At 44.2% G+C, this 22,819-nt stretch overlaps 3 protein-coding genes across 7 annotated transcripts in view; 2 read left to right on the top strand and 1 right to left on the bottom strand.

Moving 5' to 3' along the window:
• The window catches only part of LOC117729433 (carcinoembryonic antigen-related cell adhesion molecule 5-like), a 44,019-nt gene extending 31,625 nt beyond the window's left edge, over positions 1-12,394 (top strand). Inside the window, exons 13-21 of one of the 5 annotated variants that reach the window (XM_034530461.1) lie at positions 148-296; positions 499-756; positions 4,476-4,733; positions 5,843-5,941; positions 6,062-6,322; positions 6,417-6,498; positions 6,604-6,649; positions 7,172-7,374; positions 7,481-7,826. In XM_034530461.1, the coding sequence (XP_034386352.1) occupies positions 148-296; positions 499-756; positions 4,476-4,733; positions 5,843-5,941; positions 6,062-6,322; positions 6,417-6,498; positions 6,604-6,649; positions 7,172-7,374; positions 7,481-7,538 (1,414 nt within the window). In that variant the 3' untranslated portion in view covers positions 7,539-7,826. Of the gene's footprint in view, positions 1-147; positions 297-498; positions 757-4,475; positions 4,734-5,842; positions 5,956-6,061; positions 6,323-6,416; positions 6,499-6,603; positions 6,650-7,171; positions 7,375-7,480; positions 7,827-12,257 lie in introns of those variants that run through there. The other 4 variants (XM_034530470.1, XM_034530494.1, XM_034530486.1 and 1 more) reach the window with 4 other exon arrangements.
• Positions 12,395-14,325: 1,931 nt separating this feature from the next.
• On the top strand, positions 14,326-21,883 carry LOC117733356 (B-cell receptor CD22-like). The gene is made up of 8 exons (XM_034536991.1): positions 14,326-14,344; positions 14,434-14,664; positions 16,019-16,127; positions 16,588-16,733; positions 17,806-17,887; positions 17,978-18,029; positions 20,535-20,722; positions 20,826-21,883. The coding sequence occupies exons 1-8, from the start codon at positions 14,326-14,328 to the stop codon at positions 20,896-20,898; spliced, it is 900 nt and encodes a 299-aa protein (XP_034392882.1). The 3' UTR covers positions 20,899-21,883.
• LOC117733431 (complement C3-like) overlaps positions 21,339-22,819 on the bottom strand; it is a 178,539-nt gene continuing 177,058 nt past the window's right edge. Inside the window, 1 exon segment of the mRNA XM_034537114.1 lies at positions 21,339-21,347. Within this exon segment, the coding sequence (XP_034393005.1) occupies positions 21,339-21,347 (9 nt within the window).

The following is a 22,819-nucleotide window of genomic DNA, read 5'->3' on the forward strand; positions in this document are numbered from 1 at the left end:
CTTAATTTGTAATATTCTCTGTTAACTCGTCTCCTCAGATGGTCCAAGGCTTCCCTCTGTGTCAGTGAGTCCCTCTGAGATAGTGGAGGGCAGTTCAGTGACTCTGACCTGTAGCAGTGATGCTAACCCAGCAGCTAGCTACACCTGGTACAAGAAGAACCAACCACGTCCTCATGGAGAAGAACCTCAGCTTGTCTTCAGCTCCATCCAGTCCTCTGACTCTGGACAGTATTTATGTGAAGCTGAGAACCATCTGGGGAAGAAGAGATCTGAATTCATCTCTATTGATGTGAAATGTGAGTGAAATATTGGTTTTAAACAACAGAGAAGATACACATTCAATATGTCTGTACTTTATTAAAGGAGCAATGCACATAAAGTAGAGTTTAGGCTTAAAATGTTTAAGAAGAAATCTGCCAGCTGTGCTGTGGGATGAGGACAGGGTGTCTCAATACAGATGCTATTGATCAACTTATAATAATCTATATCCATATCCAGATGGTCCAAAGCTTCCCTCTGTGTCAGTGAGTCCCTCTGAGATAGTGGAGGGCAGTTCAGTGACTCTGACCTGTAGCAGTGATGCTAACCCAGCAGCTAACTACACCTGGTACAAGAAGAACCAACCACGTCCTCATGGAGAAGAACCTCAGCTTGTCTTCAGCTCCATCCAGTCCTCTGACTCTGGACAGTATTTATGTGAAGCTGAGAACCATCTGGGGAAGAAGAGATCTGAATTCATCTCTATTGATGTGAAATGTGAGTGAAACAGTTTATTAAATATAACAAACATCTTAAATGTGTCCATATTTCACTGATCATAACTACTTTCTTCAAGCTATTCAAAGTGTATTATTCAAATATAGTAGGTATACTAGAATGCTAGTCTGTACTGTCTTTCTAATTTGAACATTTTGAGCTGCGAGTTCTTGCTTTTTTACACAAGTGACTGAAAAGTCAACGAAACCAGCTAGGATTTAAGTATTTGCTCTGTAATCCAAATCTACTAGGGACTAAACTATATTCCACTTTTTACCTTGAGGTAAACAGATCTTTGTCCTTAATCAGTTTGGCAAGAATTTTACATTCTAGCAAACTGAGACTTCACTGGTAGCAAGGATCCCCTGCTTACCAGTATCGATCGATAAGTGGGCAATTCCTTCAACGACCTGTGGGCGGGCTCGACACAGCTGTAACTAATTATCGCCAACTCGGGTGTATAACCAGGTTGGGGCTTGTAGCGTCAGCTGAAGCGTCAGGAAAGACCTATGAGTCTTTCGTGGGAGTCAAGACTCGGAGGATAAAGACCTAGGAGTCTTTCGTGGGACTCGGAGGATAAAGACCTAGGAGTCTTTCGTTGGAGTCTTCGGTGGTGTTTGAGGGCGGCTGAGTATAAAAATTTCCCTGTCATAATGTGTTTTCTTTCCATACCTGTGTGCACATTTACTCGTAGATACTATAGACCGCGGACTCGGTCACACTGCATCAAAATCCCTCCTTTCTTATTAATCCAACCCGCTCCACACAGACCCAGCGCCTCGTCACAGGGGGCCTCTGGAACTGTCAGTCAGCTAACCGCAAGGCGGACTTCATCTCTGGCTTCGCTATCAAGCAATCGCTGGACTTCCTGGCTCTCACTGAGACTTGGATCACACCAGACAACACACCAACCCCTGCTGCTCTCTCCTTCTCCTTCAGCCACACACCCAGACCCTCTGGTCGGGGTGGTGGTTCAGGTCTACTCATCTCACCCAAATGGAGTTTTGCTCTCTACCCGATTCCATTTACCCCACTGTCTTATGAGTTTCATGCAGTGACGGTTACTCATCAGGTTCAACTAACCATTGTTGTTCTCTACCGTCCACCTGGTTCCTTGGGAGACTTCTTGGAAGAACTAGATGTCCTCCTATCAAACTTCCCAGGAAACGGCCCCCCACTCATCCTTCTGGGTGACTTTAACATCCAGACAGAGAAGTCATGTGACCTGCTACTCTTACTGTCTTCCTTTGATCTCTCTCTCTCAGTCCTTCCCCTCCTACTCACAAAGCTGGCAACCACCTTGACTATATGTTCACCAGAAACTGCTCTAAATCTGACCTCACTGTAACTCCACTTCATGTCTCTGACCACTTCTTCATCTCTTACTCTCTCCCACTCTTTGGAACTGACAACCCTCCCGCAACGGACTCTCACCCTCTCTCCTTCTCTCCTTCTCTCCCTCTCTCCCTCTCTCCCTCTCTCCCTCTCACCCTCTCACCCTCCTCTCTGACCTTGTCTGTCCTGTCAGCCCTTCCTTCAACTGACTCCTTCTCATTCATGCAGCCGAACTTTGCCACTGACACTCCTCTCTACGCTCTCTTCCTTTCTTGATTCTCTCTGTCCTCTTACGACTCTAAAGGTCCTCAAGTCCTCTCCGGCTCCGTGGCTGTCCGAACCAGTGCGTGCCAAGAGAGCCACTATGCGAGCATCGGAAAGGAAATGGCGAAAATCGAAACACGCCAGCGACCTGCTCGCCTATCAATCTCTTCTCTCCTCCTTCTCTGCGTCCATCTCTGCAGCCAAAAGTCTGTTCTACCAATCCAGAATCGAATCCTCTTTGTCCAACCCCAAAAAGCTCTTCTCCATTTTTTCCAACCTCCTTGACCCCCCTGGTCCTCCCCTCCCTACACCCTTCTACCAAGCCACTTTGTTGACTACTTCACAAAAAAGATAGACGACATACGCTCCTCATTTACTAATCCATCTTCCATAACTACACCTCCAGTAACTTCATCTTCTTCCCCCTCGTTTTCCTCTTTTATCCCCCTGTCTCCCACTCAAGTTCTTATATTGTTAACCTCTGCCCGCCCAACCACCTGCCCCCTTGACCCCATCCCGTCTCACATTCTCCAGTCTATTGCTCCGGACCAGTCTGGATTCAAGGCAGGCCACTCAACAGAGACTGCCCTCCTTGCTGTCTCTGAGCAGCTTCACACTGCTAGAGCAGCCTCTCTCTCATCTGTCCTTATCCTTCCAGACCTTTCTGCTGCCTTTGACACAGTGAACCACCAGATCCTCATGTCCTCCCTCCAGGACCTGGTATCTCAGGCATCGCACTCTCACTCTTCTCATCCTACCTCACCGACCGCTCTTACCGGGTAACCTGGAGAGGATCTGTGTCAGAGCCTTGTCCTCTCACTACTGGGGTCCCTCAGGGCTCAGTCCTTGGTCCTCTTCTCTTCTCTCTGTACACCAACTCTCTCGGCTCTGTCATTCGCTCGCATGGCTTCACCTACCACAGCTACGCTGACGACACCCAACTGATCCTCTCGTTTCCCCAATCTGAAACACAGGTAGCAGCACGAATCTCTGCCTGTCTGACTGACATCTCTCAGTGGATGTCTGACTGACATCTCTCAGTGGATGTCTGACACACATCTCTCAGTGGATGTCCGCACACCACCTGAAATTTAACCCGAACAAGACTGAACTTCTCCTCCTTCCAGGAAAAGGTTCTCCCACCCACGACCTGACTATTAACTTCAACAACTCTGTGTTGGCCCCGCCCCCGACTGCCAGGAACCTCGGTGTGACGCCTGTCAGTCAACTCTCTCTGACTGCCAACATTACCACAACAACACGCTCCTGTAGGTACATGCTGTACAACATCAGGAGAATACGACCTCTTCTCACTCAGAAGGTGGCACAGGTCCTGGTCCAGGCTCTGGTCATCTCATGGCTAGACTACTGTAACTCCCTCCTTCAGGTCTACCTGCTAATGCCATTCGACCTCTACAGCTCATCCAGAATGCAGCTGCTCGACTGGTCTTCAACCTACCGAAATTTACCCACACTACTCCGCTCCTCCGCGACCTTCACTGGTTACCGGTGGCCGCCCGCATCCGCTTCAAAACAATGGTACTTGGGTACCATGCTGCGAACAGATCGGGTCCGGTCTACACCCAGGACATGGTCTGACCTCACACCCAGGACATGGTCTAACCTCACACCCAGGACATGGTCTAACCTCACACCCCAGCTCGTTCACTTCGCTCGGCTTCGGCCAATCGGCTTGTAGCTCCGTCACTTCGAGCTAAACACTCAACAAAGTCACGACTGTTTGCTGTGCTGGCTCCTCATTGGACGAGCTCCCCATTGACATCAGGACAGCAGAAAGTCTCTACATCTTCCGTCACAAACTAAAAACACATCTTTTTCGACTATACCTTGAATAGGGAAGGTAGAGCCGTAGTAGCACTTTGGTAGCACTTAAATGGCTCTCACTGATAGCACTTTGTAGTTTAAAGTTATTGAAGAAATTGTACTTGCTTGATTCTTGTTGTTCTGAGTTTGGACTCATGATTTAATGCACTTATTGTAAGTCGCTTTGGATAAAAGCGTCAGCTAAATGACATGTAATCTAATTTAATGTAAAATACCTGTTCTTCTGTATTAAACAATCTTAACCTATAATATTCTCTGATAACTCGTCTCCTCAGATGGTCCAAGGCTTCCCTCTGTGTCAGTGAGTCCCTCTGAGATAGTGGAGGGCAGTTCAGTGACTTTGAGCTGTAGCAGTGATGCTAACCCAGCAGCTAACTACACCTGGTACAAGAAGAACCAAACAAGTCCTCATGGAGAAGGAGACATCTATTGTTTCACCTCTATCAGCTCTGAGGACAGAGGGATCTACTACTGCAAGGCTGAGAATCAACATGAAGAGATCACCTCTTCATCGCTAGTTATAGATGTTCAGTGTGAGTACCAAACCCACTAAAGACACTCAAGTCTTTGTAAAAATAGAGACGTGTTTACGTTACATCGTAAACAAGCAACATGTAACCTTTTGAAAACCAACCTATTTTCTAGGTTTCTGCTCGAAATAACATACCCAAACTAAAAAGGGTGGATCTCTGCAACCACAAAGGCTATTTGAATAATGTTGGTGTTATAATAAAGACAACCCATGTCAGCTTTTGTTCAGATGTGTAAATATTAGTATATTTGTTACTGGTTAAGAGTAAATAAAGATGAAAGTTGAATTTTCAGGTTCGTCTAGAAAATGAAAGCACTTTCAGGATGATTATCTCTTTGAAGGATGCAGGTCAAAGTCAAAAACTACAGAGATCATAGCACCTTATGGGACAAGTCTCTCTGCAAAGTTTGATTTTGAAAAAGTAAAGCAGAACAAAGTTAGAGAGGTTTTAGTACAGATTAATTAGGCGAAATGGGCATTTGGGCACCATCCGTGCAATTTGAATTATCTCATGTACCAAACCATATATTTCACTTGTATATTATTTATGGTGTTCAATACATCAAATAAAGCAGTCTTTGTTGATTAGAAGAAGAAAACATATTTTTTTTTAAAAAAAGCCAAAGATAAGCAACATTTGTGACTAAGGGCTAAAGCGATTCATGTTGCTGTGTTCTTTGGCTCATATCTCGGTGATGCTTTGGTGCAGAAGGATTTTTAAAGATATTTAGAATCTGTGTTAAATCCTCTTGCTTTTTGCTATCTGGCTTTTTCTGATAGCACCGAGCTACGGGTTGCTAGCTCCGAAAACGTGCTGAGTGGGCTGACTCCTGACAAAATTATAATTATGATATTTTAATAATTATTTCAGTTGGTGTTTGAGTTGTGTGGAAATGGCTTACTGAGTCTTGTAGCCCAAGTTTTCTTGTTTAATTTGATGTAAAACATCAATATATTTGCTCATGTTTATTGTAATGTTTTACACAGTCTAACTATAATGTGTAAATCGGCCCAATTGGGGGCCATGGTTTTCAAAAGGTTAAAGAGTCATTGTGTTATTTTACAACCCGGACCCTATATTTCCCTTTGTTTTTGTGCCTAAATTACCAGTGACAACAACAATTTCTGAGATGGGTCCAGTCTGGAACGAGAGCGGCATTAACGCCAAGTCAAAGAGGATGTGGTTGTGTATCTCGCTCAGAAGAAAAGGTTACTCTTCAAGGGTAGAAACCTGCAGTTATGTGCTTCACACAAAGCAACGGTTGATTTGTATTGTGAATCTTTCACAGTGGTAACAAAGTTTCTATTTCATCGGTATTGTCTCCTCAGATGGTCCAAGGCTTCCCTCTGTGTCAGCGAGTCCCTCTGCTGAGATAGTGGAGGGCAGTTCTGTGACTCTGAGCTGTTGCAGTGATGCTAACCCAGCAGCTAACTACACCTGGTACAAGGAGGATGAAGACTCACCAACAGCATCAGGACAGATCTTCATCATCAATGACTTCAGAGCTGAACACAGTGGGAGTTATTCCTGTGAAGCCCAGAACAACAGAGGACGTAGTAACTCCACCTTCCATCTGACTGTTTTAGCAGGTAAATAATGTTTATTCACCTCCGCGTTGGCAGAAGACCCTCACACAACCATTTGTCTCCCTCATCAATCGTCTTTTTGGATTTTCCTGTGTAGGAGCTTGGAAGTCAGTCGCCGCGGTAACCATCCCTGTCGTTCTCCTGGCTCTCGTGCTCCTCGCCGTCTTCCTTTGGATCAGGTGAGCGATCCTGCGTCATCACCAGTGCATCTACACTGCTGCCACCTGTCACCTCGCATCCAGCGGTTCATCCGTCCCGTTGCTTTTGCTTGTCCTCCGATCCAGGAGGAAGAAGTCTGACGGCGGAGAGAGAGCCGGCAACAGAGCACAGGTGAGAAAAGAAGAGTTCCAAGTATGTAAGTGAGGTTCAGGCAACACCAGTACGTTAGGTGAAGGAGAAACATCATGGCTGGCCTTAGAATAACTATGTACTGTTAGATAGGCAACAGAACCACAACCGCACAACGGCTTCAGGTTAAAAGTCCTGTTGGTTGGACTCGTCCATCTTTTCCTCCCAATAGTCGTCTCTTTAAATGTGCGTCCATCGTGAACAAGGCTCCTAACGTACTTTTAGGCCAGTAGAGAGAACGCAAGAACCGTTTCAGAACCTGGAGGTTGCCGTCTGACATGGAAGCAGCTTTGGTCACCAACCAAATGAAAATGTCAAGCCCAATCATGGTTGTTGTTTTCTAGTGTTATTTGGTGTCGAGCGATACAAAAACAACAACTAGATAATTCATGTGCCTGAAGAACTGAAGAACTTCCTCCTCAACTCCATCAGGTGTTTTACCGCGAGGTCATTTTGCTAATAGCAAAAACGTAGTTATGCTCACGTTGCGTTTTGTCCCGTTAGCTAAACGTGGACCTGGTGTATGACGTCGCGTCCGCTCCGGCACCGGGACGACCAGCAGAACACCTCCACTACTCCAGCGTCCGCTTCGCCCCGAAGCCGGAAGAGGCCCTGTACTCTAACATCAGGCCAGCTCACGGGCAAACGGAGGACGAGGTCGAATACACCGCTGTCCAAACCGCCGGTGCCGGTAGCGCCGCCCCGCGGTGAGCGCCACATTTTAATCTCTACATGATTTACAAAAAAAATGAAAGAAGGAAAAACGCATCCGGTCACAAATGCGATTTCAATGTTTAACGTCTCCGTCCGCAGAACGAGTCGGGAACGCCAGGAGGATTCTTTTGCTCTCTACAGCACGGTCAACAAATGAACCAACATGGATCTGTCATTTATTGACGGGGGTTTCATTCTTTAAAAAATAATAAGAAAAAAAAAGAAATGTTTTTTTAAAATAAATACTTGTTTGTGTTTGGTCACTCTTTCTGTAATTGTTACACGTGGATGTGGACGTTATTTGTACATAGCACAATGCTTTTCCTCCCCCTTTGTGTAATGTGTATGAACTGAACCTTTAACTGCAACAATAATATATCAGCATGCTACAATACATAATTCATGTTTATTGAGACGCTTCAAATAAATGTTACGTTTGTCAAAAGTCTGTTTATTTTTATTTAAGTTCTTTATTGTCATGTGAACAACAAGAAGCAATGGAAATCCAGCAATCAAAAACATTATGAATTTAAAATATTGGGATGAATTGTATAAAATAAAATATATAAAGAAAAACTATATAATTGTGCAATTGTCAAGTGGTAAAAGTAATAACAGCGTTTGATGTGAGACACTTAACTAGACTCAAACTATTCATGCGATGTAAAGTTAGAGCCTTTTTGGAATTAATTAGGATAAAAAAGCGTCTCCTGCTGCACGTGGGGACGCCGGATCAGCGCCATGAGCGCGGACCCGCGGGGCGACATGAGTTATTCTAACGAGGCTTCATGAGGGCGAACATGGCAAACCTGCAAAAACAATAACATGCTTTGCACTTATACTCATAAATGTATATTTCATGAGAGACATTGCTGTTTTACAAGGTTACAACTCTTTCAGGTGTTGATGGCCTGTCCTACAAAAGGTTGACTTCAAAGGCCTCACTAGTGGACATTTCAACATTGTAATAACTGCCAATAACAATCCTGGTCCGGCTAAGAAGCAAATCAACTTAGCGAAGAGTTGAGTTCAGGTCATGAAACAGAGAGGGCGACTCCCACTCTGACCACCACAGACCGGAGCGGTTCAGTTCTATTCACTTCAAATACAAACCGGTGAAGCTTTGAATGGAAAAGTCGTTCCCCTGGTGCAACTCTGACTGTTGGACACACACACACACACACACACACACACACACACACACACACCACACACACACACACACACACACACACACACAGTGCATTTAAACAAGCGTACGTCAACGTCTCATTGTGTTAAACAATCTGGTGGAAAGAGAAAGACGGTTCATTTACACGGGTTCGTTTTCTCCTCCAATCAGTTACCGACTTCATGCATGTGGACCGTGTGAAGAGGTGTGAAGAGGTATGAAGAGGTGTGAAGAGGAAGCAGGTCTCTGGACTTCTGTCTTCTGCTCCGACTCATTTCCCTCTTTCATAAGCAGCATTTCAAGTCGCGGAGGGAACACAGAGGAGCAGCAATGGCTTTAAAAGCAGCCGCGGGTGGATTTGTTATCCTCCTTATCTCTGTACCAGGTACTGTGTATCCTGTTTTTTTTAATCATCTTTAAATCATCAGAACAAATATTCACTTCTGTGTCTGTGTTGCACGATGTTGTTGTAGTCGCTGTTTTTTCCAAATTTGATTTTTCTCTGCGTGGTTTTATTGTTCAGATAACTTTTAGTGGTGAGCGGCACATGCATCCTTTTACTTAAACATGTAGGTGCTTTGTGTCGTTGCATAATAAGGACAATGTTGCTTCAATTAACTGTATGTACATCCTTTTTTTTTTTTGAGAGACAACAAGATAACATTAGCCACGAGCTCTAGAAAAATAGGAACCAAATAAATCATTTTGTTACTCGCAGACATCACGGCAAATGGGGAGGAAACAACGGCAACGTGGCACTAGCAACAGGTCCGCAGTACGATTCCCAGGAAATGGCAGAAAAGTGCATAAAAAGAAGTGACCATACAGGGAATCATTTCCACACTTGCATTTTGAATGGTGGTTATCTTTGTCTTATTAAATTGCGGTGAGTAGTTTGAGCGCAGCAGTCATTCCCAAAGTCCGGGTCGGGACCCACAGGTGGGTCGCGGGAGATTTTGTTCGGGTCACCAAATACATTTGCAGATATGCTTTCAGTCTATTATTTAACGTTTCTGTCTGCAGTAAAACCATTTGAGCCAAATCACGAAGGAGGAAGTGTTAAGACCATAAAAAGCTCACAGGGGGCAGGAGGCGGGGCCAAAGAGGCCGCTGTTCGTTCACCCCCGTGGGAAACGAGAAGTCAACGTTGAATTATTTGTCGCGTAGCTTGCGTACATTCGAATTACGGCTTTGCAACCCAATTAAGTGACAATCTTTTCCTCAATCTAATCAAGTAGTTTTTTTTTGCCTAAACTTAACTGAGTTTCCTGTGGAGGCGGAAGTTTATTTTGAAAAGACCGACAAGCACCTGTTTCCTAACAGTAGCTTTTCATAAGATATCATACAAACCGCTGTATGAGTATATGTTGTAATGTGGCAAGTTCTCATGAATCATGTGTGTGTGTGTGTGTCACACCAATGAGAGGTGGCAGATAAAATGAAAAGACTGAAGGAACCTGATCACTCCGCCGAAATGCATCTATTTGATTTCATTTTCAAAAGTCATAAACATGCGATTAATCCCACTTATCTCTCTTCTAAATGACTGGTTTACATAATCAAGATGATATGAGGTGACGTGGAAGTGACAGTATGGCCTCATTCCAGATGAGGCCTATCGGAAATGTGGTCACGATGGTTTTGACATTTAATGAAAAAAAAGAAATTCTTGGAAACCACCAAAGACAGTCGTTCCCCGAATATGAATGCTTCTTCCCGATTACTCCGTTGCAGTGATAACGGGTCAGGACGACTGGGCGGTGACGTACACCCCTACTCAGGTGTGCGCCTTCAAGGGATCGGCGGTGAACGTCTCTTGCACCTTCACGTACCCGTCGGCGGGAAGTACCGAAGTCGAAAAGGGGTTTTGGTTCATGGAAGGGAGGCGTCGGACGCCGGTGGATCTGACCACAGAGACGGGCCACGCGGGTCGCGTGGAGTATGGATGTCGTGACCACGAGTGCACTCTGACAATCTCAGACCTGAGAGCGAGCGACTCGGCCGAGTACAGGTTCACCACGAAGCTACGAGGCTTTACCGGTTCACCTGGAGTCTCTCTGTCCGTCACAGGTAACGACGTCTTCACTGGAATATTTTGGTTCCATTTTTGTTCTTTTTCTGTGTGCATTCATGTATTTAAACGTTTGACATTCCTGCTGTTTTCTTTGGTTGTATCCAGACCTTTGGGTGCAGGTGACTCGAGGATTCTGGGTCTGGACAGTGCTGAGGTGTCACAGCAGTTGTGACGTAGCTGCTGATCCTTCATATGTCTGGTACAAAAATAAACAGGAGATGAGTAAAAAAACATCTACTTATGTTATCTATTTCAACGATAAGAACAGCTATTCCTGTGCTGTTGAAGGACACGAGAACTACTGCTCTTCCCCAGTGTGTGAGTCAAAGAAATATTGATTCCTAAATGCCTTTATTTGTTTTTTCTTGTGCATTTAATTTGGATATATATATATATATATATATATATATATATATATATATATATATAATATATATCTATGTGTGACTCTTACATTACAAAAAGGCGACTTACATATTTTGTTTGTTTAAAGTGTAAGGCATCAACCAATCATGTTGTGCAGGGTTTGTGTACACATCTTTATTAGAATAATTAAACCATTCTGAGGATTTGTAGTCCAGAAATAGATGTCAGACTTTATTACTACGTTCAAGCGCGACTAAGTTGGCATATTCTGGATCCGCTCATTCAGCCAGAGACAATTTTATATTTTTGTGTTAATTCATAAATTCACGTATTCACTTCCACAGTCAAACTCAGCTCCATTTTAAAGTTAAAAACATGGAAATATTTTCTCCACCAGATGCCCCACTGCATTCATGATATTAATTATTTTCCAGGAAGTTTCTTTTTAAATGTAATGAATAGTGTCTGTATACATATTGTCTCCTCAGATGGTCCAAAGCTTCCCTCTGTGTCAGTGAGTCCCTCTGAGATAGTGGAGGGCAGTTCAGTGACTCTGAACTGTAGCAGTGATGCTAACCCAGCAGCTAGCTACACCTGGTACAAGAAGAACCAACCACGTCCTCATGGAGAAGAACCTCAGCTTGTCTTCAGCTCCATCCAGTCCTCTGACTCTGGACAGTATTTATGTGAAGCTGAGAACCATCTGGGGAAGAAGAGATCTGAATTCATCTCTATTGATGTGAAATGTGAGTAAAACGACTCAATTAATAACCCCAAAATGTTTTGAAGCCAGTATGTGCCGGTTTGAAACATCTGGGACCCCCTAGTCCAGTGGTTCCCAAAGTGGGGGTCGCGACCCCTAGGGGGGGCGCGGTGGTACTACAGGGGGGTCGCGGCTTCATCACCAACCCACACACACAGACGCACACATACACCGGTAAAACAATATAAAATAACCGACGTGACATGCACTGTGTTCCAACCACGCCACCAGAGCGGCTCATGTCACAGACCGACTGTGGCAAAACCAGCGAGAGCGAGAGAGCGAGAGAGAGACACACAGCGACACAGAGCGAGAAATAAAAAAAAAAATTGGGGTCGGGCTGCGGGGGGGGGGGGGGGGTCGTCCAATGTTCCTATATCATCAAAGGGGGTCTTGACAGAAAAAGTTTGGGAACCACTGCCCTAGTCGTACATTGCTTTTAGCACAACATTAGACCTGATTCTTTTCATTAAGTTAATTTGTTTTCATAATTTCTCCTCAGATGGTCCAAGGCTTCCCTCTGTGTCAGTGAGTCCCTCTGAGATAGTGGAGGGCAGTTCAGTGACTCTGACCTGTAGCAGTGATGCTAACCCAGCAGCTAGCTACACCTGGTACAAGAAGAACCAAACACGTCCTCATGGAGAAGGAGACATCTATCGTTTCACCTCCATCAGCTCTGAGGACAGAGGGATCTACTACTGCAAGGCTGAGAATAAACATGGAGAGATCAACTCTTCATCTCTATTTTTAAATGTTCAGTGTGAGTACAACACATTAGAACCTAAAACATCCCCCAGCAGCCTATAAGCCTATAGCAGCATATCAAGGGGCTGGACCAGGGCAAACCTGATTCAGCCCTAACTATAAGCACTATTAAAGAGGAAAGTATTAAGTCTATTCTTGAATGAGGTGACTGTGTCTGCCTCCAGGACTGAAAGTGGAAGCTGGTTCCATAAAAGAGGAGCTTGATAACTGAAGGCTCTGGCTCCCATCCTACTTTTTAGGACTCTAGGAACCACGAGTAGCCCCACATTTAGTGAGCGCAGCTCTCTAGTGGGGCAATATGGTACTACAAGCTCCTTAAGATATGAAGGTGCATCACCAATCAAGGCTTTGTAGGTGAGGAGAATCATTTTAAATGTGATTCTTGATTTTACAGGGAGCCAGTGCAGAGCAGCTAATACAGGAGTCATGTGATCTCTTTTCTTAGTTTTAGTACACGAGCTGCAGCATTCTGGATCAACTGGAGGGACTTAAGAGACTTATTAGAGCAGCCTGATAATAAGGAGTTGCAGTAATCTAGTCTGGAAGTAACAAACGCGTGAACCAGCTTTTCTGCATCTTTTTGAGACAAGATGTGCCTGATTTTTGAAATGTTACGTAGATGAAAAAATGCAATCCTTGAGATTTGCTTCACGTGGGAGTTAAAGGACAAGGCTCGGTCAAAGATAACTAGAGATTCTTTACAGTGGTGTTGGATGCCAGGGCAATGCCATCTACAGAAACCACATCACCAGATAATTGATCTCTGAGGTGTTCAGGGCCAGTAAAATAACTTCAGTTTTGTCTGAGTTTAACATCAGGAAGTTGCAGGTCATCCATGTTTTTATGTCTTTAAGACATTCTTGAATTTTAGCGAGCTGGTTGGTCTCCTCTGGTTTGATCGATAGATATAATTGAGTATCGTCTGCATAGCAATGAAAGTTTATGGAGTCTGATAATGTTGCCCAAAGGAAGCATACATTTGTTCACTTTCCCCTTAAACTTAGTAAAAGTGTAAACACAGACCCTCAACATTATTTCATAGACCTTGACATGTGTGTGAAGGATGTGTTGAAAGATAAACACTTGGAGGTCCAGCAGCACATTGTTCACTAACTGGAGAAGAAATGTTGTGTCCACAATGTGAGGAGATTCTTTAGTGACATTGTGTTGGGATGCAAGTGGGAGGCCACAGAACTGTGTTTCATGTCCAGGTCTATTAGTGGTTACTTTACATTCATACGTTCACATCATAACCTCCATCATGTGTTGTTGTTCCTCCTACAGTCCATTTCTAAAAACTGGACACAAAGACAAATACTTGTTCTCTCTTTTCTCCTCAGATGGTCCAAAGCTTCCCTCTGTGTCAGCGAGTCCCTCTGAGATAGTGGAGGGCAGTTCAGTGACTCTGACCTGTAGCAGTGATGCTAACCCAGCAGCTAACTACACCTGGTACAAGAAGAACCAAACACGTCCTCATGGAGAAGGAGACATCTATCGTTTCACCTCCATCAGCTCTGAGGACAGAGGGATCTACTACTGCAAGGCTCAGAATAAACATGGAGAGATCAACTCTTCATCTCTATTTTTAAATGTTCAGTGTGAGTACAACACATCAGCACATCTGGTGACCCAGCAGTGAGGGACATGTGCCATGTAGCCACACCTGGTTCACAAGTTATTTCTTTGGTAGAGAAATGTTATTGAAGAAGTGATGTGAAGTTAATAATAACTGTGATCTTTTGTGTAGGTTGACAGATGATAGCTCTAAAGGTTTTTGTTCTGAAACTATATGCACTTAATCTAAAATGCATGTGACAAAGCCATGTCAGCACTTCATACATACATCAACATCTAATGTGAATAACATGAGTCTCTCTACGTCTCAGATGCTCCAAGGCTTCCCTCTGTGTCAGCGAGTCCCTCTGAGATAGTGGAGGGCAGTTCAGTGACTCTGACCTGTAGCAGTGATGCTAACCCAGCAGCTAACTACACCTGGTACAAGAAGAACCAACCACGTCCTCATGGAGAAGGAGACATCTATCGTTTCACCTCCATCAGCTCTGAGGACAGAGGGATCTACTACTGCAAGGCTGAGAATAAACATGGAGAGATCAACTCTTCATCTCTATTTTTAAATGTTCAGTGTGAGTACAACACATTAGAACCTAAAACATCCCCCAGCAGCCTATAAGCCTATAGCAGCATATCAAGGGGCTGGACCAGGGCAAACCTGATTCAGCCCTAACTATAAGCACTATTAAAGAGGAAAGTCTTAAGTCTATTCTTGAATGAGGTGACTGTGTCTGCCTCCAGGACTGAAAGTGGAAGCTGGTTCCATAAAAGAGGAGCTTGATAACTGAAGGCTCTGGCTCCCATCCTACTTTTTAGGACTCTAGGAACCACAAGTAGCCCCGCATTTAGTGAGCGCAGCTCTCTAGTGGGGCAATATGGTACTACAAGCTCCTTAAGATATGATGGTGCATCACCAATCAAGGCTTTGTAGGTGAGGAGAATCATTTTAAATGTGATTCTTGATTTTACAGGGAGCCAGTGCAGAGCAGCTAATACAGGAGTCATGTGATCTCTTTTCTTAGTTTTTGTGAGTACACGAGCTGCAGCATTCTGGATCAACTGGAGGGATTTAAGAGACTTATTAGAGCAGCCTGATAATAAGGAGTTGCAGTAATCTAGTCTGGAAGTAACAAACGCGTGAACCAGCTTTTCTGCATCTTTTTGAGACAAGATGTGCCTGATTTTTGAAATGTTACGTAGATGAAAAATGCAATTCTTGAGATTTGCTTCACGTGGGAGTTAAAGGACAAGTCCCGGTCAAAGATAACGCCTAGATTCTTTACAGTGGTGTTGGATGCCAGGGAAATGCCATCTACAGAAACCACATCACCAGATAATTGATCTCTGAGGTGTTCAGAGCCAGTAAAATAACTTCAGTTTTGTCTGAGTTTAACATCAGGAAGTTGCAGGTCATCCATGTTTTTATGTCTTTAAGACATTCTTGAATTTTAGCGAGCTGGTTGGTCTCCTCTGGTTTGATCGATAGATATAATTGAGTATCGTCTGCATAGCAATGAAAGTTTATGGAGTGTTTCCTTATAATGTTGCCCAAAGGAAGCATACATTTGTTCACTTTCCCCTTAAACTTAGTAAAAGTGTAAACACAGACCCTCAACATTATTTCATAGACCTTGACATGTGTGTGAAGGATGTGTTGAAAGATAAACACTTGGAGGTCCAGCAGCACATTGTTCACTAACTGGAGAAGAAATGTTGTGTCCACAATGTGAGGAGATTCTTTAGTGACATTGTGTTGGGATGCAAGTGGGAGGCCACAGAACTGTGTTTCATGTCCAGGTCTATTAGTGGTTACTTTACATTCATACGTTCACATCATAACCTCCATCATGTGTTGTTGTTCCTCCTACAGTCCATTTCTAAAAACTGGACACAAAGACAAATACTTGTTCTCTCTTTTCTCCTCAGATGGTCCAAGGCTTCCCTCTGTGTCAGTGAGTCCCTCTGAGATAGTGGAGGGCAGTTCAGTGACTCTGACCTGTAGCAGTGATGCTAACCCAGCAGCTAACTACACCTGGTACAAGAAGAACCAAACAGGTCCTCATGGAGAAGAACCTCAGCTTGTCTTCAGCTCCATCCAGTCCTCTGACTCTGGACAGTATTTATGTAAAGCTGAGAACCATCTGGGGAAGAAGAGATCTAAATTCATCTCTATTGATGTGAAATGTGAGTGAAATATTGGTTATAAACAACAGAGAAGATACACATTCAATATGTCTGTACTTTATTAAAGGAGCAATGCACATGAAGTAGAGTTTAGGCTTAAAATGTTTAAGAAGAAATCTGCCAGCTGTGCTGTGGGATGAGGACAGGGTGTCTCAATACAGATGCTATTGATCAACTTATAATAATCTATATCCATATCCAGATGGTCCAAAGCTTCCCTCTGTGTCAGTGAGTCCCTCTGAGATAGTGGAGGGCAGTTCAGTGACTCTGACCTGTAGCAGTGATGCTAACCCAGCAGCTAACTACACCTGGTACAAGGAGGATGAAGACTCACCAACAGCATCAGGACAGATCTTCATCATCAATGACTTCAGAGCTGAACACAGTGGGAGTTATTCCTGTGAAGCCCAGAACAACAGAGGACGTAGTAACTCCACCTTCCATCTGACTGTAGCAGGTGAGTTCCTCCACACTGCATTTGAAGACATAACACATACACACCGCGTGCATTCGTATGGGTCTACGAGGTATGGGTATTGGAACGGACCCCAATGGTAACGGTTAGGCTCCATCATCTTCTGGAGCCATTACAGAATGTATTTCAACCTACAGGGTCGGTGGTGCCGTGGGCCTTCTGCTGTCTGGCTGTACAGTAGTTGCCTCTACTCGATAAGTTCAACGAATAAAAAAAAATAAAAAAAAGTTTCGAGCCATACTGTATATGGATTGAATTTTTAAAAATGTTTTATTAGTTTATTAATTGAATTGTGAACCCTGACAGCTGCTCCCTGAAAAGAAGGAAAACTTGTAGTTATACCTTTAATTTTTTTGTACCAAGGAATATATATATATATATGGATAAATGTACATCTCTCCATTGCACCTTATTAACTCTGCTTCCTCCCCGGAGTCGTTGTGACTTCACGTCTCATAGGGTCCATTGGACCTGGAGGTGTCTGATGCTGGTGAGCCGGCCTCCCATTGGCCCTGCTGATGCCCCGCCCCCTCCTCTCTACCTCCTTCTGTTTCATGGATTGGAGTTCCATTCATACATTGTCATATTCATGTAATGTGTTTATGTAACTTTGTAAATGCTGTTCATTCTGGTCACATGACATCTATTCATCTGTCCATCCGGGGAGAGGGATCCTCCTCTGTTGCTCTCCTGAAGGTTTCTTCCCTTTTTTCCCTGTGAAAGGTTATTTTTGGGGAGTTTTTCCTGATCCGATGTGAGGTCAAAGGTCAGGGATGTCATATGTGTACAGATTGTAAAGCCCTCTGAGGCAAATTTGTAATTTGTGATATTGGGCTATACAAAATAAACTGAATTGAATATATATGCATATCTATCTATCCATTCAGATTGTCATAGGACAGACCCTGGACACACTGAAGGGGTTAAACCTCCCAGCTCGCATTGGGGGAACGGAGGAAGTAGCTCTTCGGACGGCCGTTGTTCTTGATTTTACAAACACATTCTCAGAACTTAATTAATGTCTTTTCTTTTATCTGATCACTGTTTTATTTAGGAGCATGGAGATTAATAACGGTCGCCACAGTTCCTGTGTTTTTTCTCGCCATCGTACTCGTCTCTGGCTTCCTCTGGATCATGTAAGCAGTTCTGTTTCATAATCGTTTTCGTGAAGTCATTCAAAATGCATTCGTTGTAGTTTAACTTTTAAATTGAATTCCCCCGACTAGAAAGAAGAGGTCCTCCAAGCAACCACCTGAGAGCCCGGACACCGGGGAACAGGTGAGGAAGAGGAGGTTCTGGAGAACAGGGGTGATGTGATCACAGGAGTGGGCGAGCAGCAGAGTTCTGGATGTACTGGAGTTCATTTAAAATTTTGGAAGATGTGCCATAAAGAATACTATTGCAATAGTCAATTCTGGAGGTGATGAAGGCGTGGATCAAAAGTTTCAGCAGCAGATGAGGAAAGTGATGGGCGGAGAGATGGGCTGAGATGTTTTTTAGGTGGAAGAAGGAGGTTCTGGTGATTTGTTTGACGTGATGTTCAAATGAGAGGTTGCTGTCAAACGTGCCTCTGAGGTTGTGGATGTGAGGGGAGGGGGACAGAGAGGAGTGGTCGATGGTGAGGCAGAAGTTGTGAGATTTGGGGCCGATGATGATCATGTCAGATTAATCACAGTTGAGTTTAAGAAAATTGGTTTGCATCCATGACTCAATGTCAGTGAGGCAGTTGGTCAGAGTGGAGTGAGTAGCAGTGGTAATGGCCTTTATGGAGATGTAGAGGGTTAGGGGGATAGGGTTGGGGGTTACGGTCAGAGTGGAGTGAGTCGTAGTGTTAATGGCCTTTATGGAGATGTAGAGGGTTAGGGGGATAGGGTTGGGGGTTACGGTCAGAGTGGAGTGAGTCGTAGTGTTAATGGCCTTTATGGACATGTAGAGGGTTAGGGGGATAGGGTTGGGGGTTACGGTCAGAGTGGAGTGAGTCGTAGTGTTAATGGCCTTTATGGACATGTAGAGGGTTAGGGGGATAGGGTTGGGGGTTACGGTCAGAGTGGAGTGAGTCGTAGTGTTAATGGCCTTTATGGACATGTAGAGGGTTAGGGGGATAGGGTTGGGGGTTACGGTCAGAGTGGAGTGAGTCGTAGTGTTAATGGCCTTTATAGAGATGTAGAGGGTTAGGGGATAGGGTTGGGGGTTACGGTCAGAGTGGAGTGAGTCGTAGTGTTAATGGCCTTTATGGACATGTAGAGGGTTAGGGGGATAGGGTTGGGGGTTACGGTCAGAGTGGAGTGAGTCGTAGTGTTAATGGCCTTTATAGAGATGTAGAGGGTTAGGGGGATAGGGTGGGGGGGTACGGTCAGAGTGGAGTGAGTCGTAGTGTTAATGGCCTTTATGGAGATGTAGAGGGTTAGGGGGATAGGGTTGGGGGTTACGGTCAGAGTGGAGTGAGTCGTAGTGTTAATGGCCTTTATAGAGATGTAGAGGGTTAGGGGGATAGGGTTGGGGTTACGGTCAGAGTGGAGTGAGTCGTAGTGTTAATGGCCTTTGTGGAGATGTAGAGCTGGACATCATCGGCGTAGCAGTGGAAGAGGAGACCGTGATGACGTATGATGTTTCCAAGAGGGATCAGGTAAAGGATGAATAGAAGAGGACCAAGCACCGAACCCTGGGGGACGCCCTGAGGCAGAGGAGCAGTGGAGGAGGTACAGTTGTGGATGCTGATGAATCGTTGTCTGTTTGTTAGATATGATTTATTTAAACCAGGGAGAGAGAGCAGTTCGGTGATGTTGAGGGACAATTCGAGGCTGGAGAGAAGGATGTTGTGGTTGATGCTGCAGTGAGATCCAGGAGAAGGAGAATGTTGAGGTGGCCAGAGTCTAGAGCTGAGAGAGGAGGAGGTCATTGGTGACTTTGAGAAGGGCTGTTTCAGTGCTGTGCTGCGAGCGTTAAACCAGATTGAAATGGCTTGAATAGATCGTTGGAGATGAGGTGGGTTTTGAGTTGTGCAGCGACGACGCGTTCCAGTATTTTTGACAGGAAGGAAGGGAAGATTAGACATGGGCCGGAAATTGCTCATGGGTTTCTTGAGGATGGGGTTGACAGCAGGCAGTTTAAGTGTGTGTCGGGGACGAGTAGGAGTAAGTATTGCTACGATGAGTGGTGCGATGGCTGGGAGACTACGATCTCCGTCCACATAAGCGTTTCAGGGCCGGTTTAGAAGTAATCCTCATCATCGACGCACGCCCGAAAACGCATATCACGTGACCAAAATTGTGTTTTCGACCATCGATAAAGGTGGTTTCCCTGCCCAGATTTGAACATATTTTTTGCGCGAATGGAGCTCTGTCCCTGACTCTACAATTCTACTCTGATAATACAAGATCATTTTTGACACTTAAGATCTTTCTCTATATCCCCCCCCCCCCCCCCCCCCCCCCCCCCCCCCCCCCCCCCCCCCCCCCCCCCCCCCCCCCCCCCCCCCCCCCCCTCCCACACACACACACACACACACACACACACAAATGGACAGGTTTTTATTTTTTCCAAGTTAACTAATCACGTTGTAGCGGTCCTAAAAGCTGGTTAAAGATTTTGTTAGATTTAGGAGCGGCGCGACGAGGACCTCTGGTGGTCACGGACGTGGACGCAATCTGCAACCTGCACGTTTTGTCCCACTGCGACGACATCTACCGCTGCACCGTCCTCACTGATGCTCGCTCCGATGAATGCAACGCAGAGCAGGACAAGTTAACGAAGCGACACAATTTAATCTGATTCGTGCAACAGATGCAACCAGCAGGGCCGGAGGACGGACTTCACTACGCCAGTGTCCTCTTTTCCAAAAAGCAGAGGGATCCCGTCTACTCCAACATCGGTTCGGCTCCGCCCGGACGACCCGAACGGGAAACGAAGGAAGAGGAACAGGAAGAGACTGTCGTCTACGCCGCCGTGACATTTAACGCCGCGGCCTCAAGGTGAGCGGCTCCTCTCGCGAGAACTTTGAGCTCAATTAACAATTGGAAACGATTATGTTTTAGACTTAGAATCCCCTCATTTCATTTATTCCCCCTCCTTCAGAACCAGAGGTCAGGAAGCTGCGGAGGATCCGGCTGGGTTGTACAGTACAGTCAACGAAAAGAGGAATCTCTAGTCTACTTTTTAATCTTCGATGAAAGGAAACCACATCATGTTTTATTTAAAACTATTCCTCAGGACAGGCTTGTCCAAAAATAGAACTTCTTACTACTTAAAGAGAAAGAAGGAGAATTTTGAGGAACTTTCCTGATGTTCGTGGATTGGTAAAGATACATTGTAGCAACATTTTCAACATCAACAAAATAAAATTTGCAAAAAAGCCCTTTTCATTCTAATTTTAAAAGCAGATTTGTGTACTCTTTTCAAACGTATTTTGGTATTCGTTGTTTACAGTGCTCTGGTGGTTTTATGAAGCCCGCTATACTTCCCAATTGCATTCTGATGTTGTTAAATAGTGTATTTATAGACCAGACATTAATCTACTGTGGGTTTTTTTTTGTAACCACAAACTCAACAAGCGTGAGGTGACAAAACACAAGAAGTGGCATCACTTGGCTACACTTCCTGTTTGAGGGGAGGTGTGGATACAGCAGTCATCATTTCACCATGGAAACTAAAGGACGTGACATATGACGGTGATCTCCAGTCTAAAGTTGGTTTACCGGTCCAGTGTAACATCAGTGGTGGTTAGGAATGTACCGATACCTCTTTTTAGAGGTACAAGTATTTACATTTGTGTACTTGTCCATACGAGCACCAGTATGAGTACTTCATATTACCGTGACAGTTCTTACGATGGCTTTGAACTTTCATTGAACAAAACACAGGAGCAGCTTGTCACTTAAAGTTGAATAAAGAATATCTAGTCCACCTTAAAACTCATCCCACCACAAGTGTGCCTGAGCTGATCAAATATCATAATTTAGCCTCAGGTGTTGTCAAAGGGACCCAAAGACCTCACAGGTGATACCGACTGCAGCTTGTGTGTGATTGGCAAGTTAAAATGTATTTTTTTATTAAAGCCTGCTTTCAACAATTCTTGTTTCTTTTTGTTGACAGTTGAAGACATATGCAAAGGGAATTTTGCATATGTCTTTGTATCAGACAGCCATAAAAAGAATATTTTCTCCATGTTTGTAATACTAACATGTTGTATAAATCAACCTGTGAATCATATGTGAACAAACCCCTCTGTAGAAAGCTTCATAGTTTTTATTAATAAATAAAGTATATATGAGGCTCTGAATGCTGTGTGAACAAACCCCTCTGCATAAAGCTTCATAATATATTCATGAATGAACGTGTAAAGTTTGGTGGATGTGAGAGCTGCTGAAGGAGATTTATGGATCAGAGTCTGAGAACAAACTCATTGAGAGAAAACGTCCTTTAAAAGAGATTAAAGTTACATTTCACATGTTGAAGACTCTACAGGTGAAGAGAGTTAAAACATGAATCATAGATATCACATGAAACTTCACCATTTCATCACTGACATTAAGAGGAGTTATTGTATTACAAGTTTTATGAAATGTTATGTTTACATATGCAAATATAATAATATAATAATAATTTTTGGTAAATTTAGGAGAAATCTCCAGACGCAAACAGACAAAGTAGTAAAATAAACACCTGAATGTGTATTTTGGTGTTTTTCTTTCCACAAAGAAGACATATGACCAAATCTCTAAATTAACCAGTGCATTAAAAGCAATATTTTTGTCTGTAAAAATGTCTCTTTAATCACCGTTTTGTTGTTCTGGTTTTCGATACGCTGTATCTATCCCCAGTACTTGTTTTTGTAAAGTTTGCAACACAACAAACCGGTTGGCTCTTCTATCTGATTTGGGTATTGACTGACATCACGCTGTGTTGCTATAATAAGAACGAAGGAAGGTAGGCTGGTTATCTGGCCTCTGTCCACTGACCAGGTATCCATCAAGACCTCATGGTTCTCTCTTCTTCTCTCATTTATTAACGTTTGGCTTTCTTCTCGCGAGCAATACTCCTCGTTTGGCGAGGTGGAGACGTGAGGAGCG

The sequence above is a fragment of the Cyclopterus lumpus genome, chromosome 1 (assembly GCF_009769545.1).
Source record: "Cyclopterus lumpus isolate fCycLum1 chromosome 1, fCycLum1.pri, whole genome shotgun sequence".
NCBI lineage: Eukaryota > Metazoa > Chordata > Actinopteri > Perciformes > Cyclopteridae > Cyclopterus > Cyclopterus lumpus.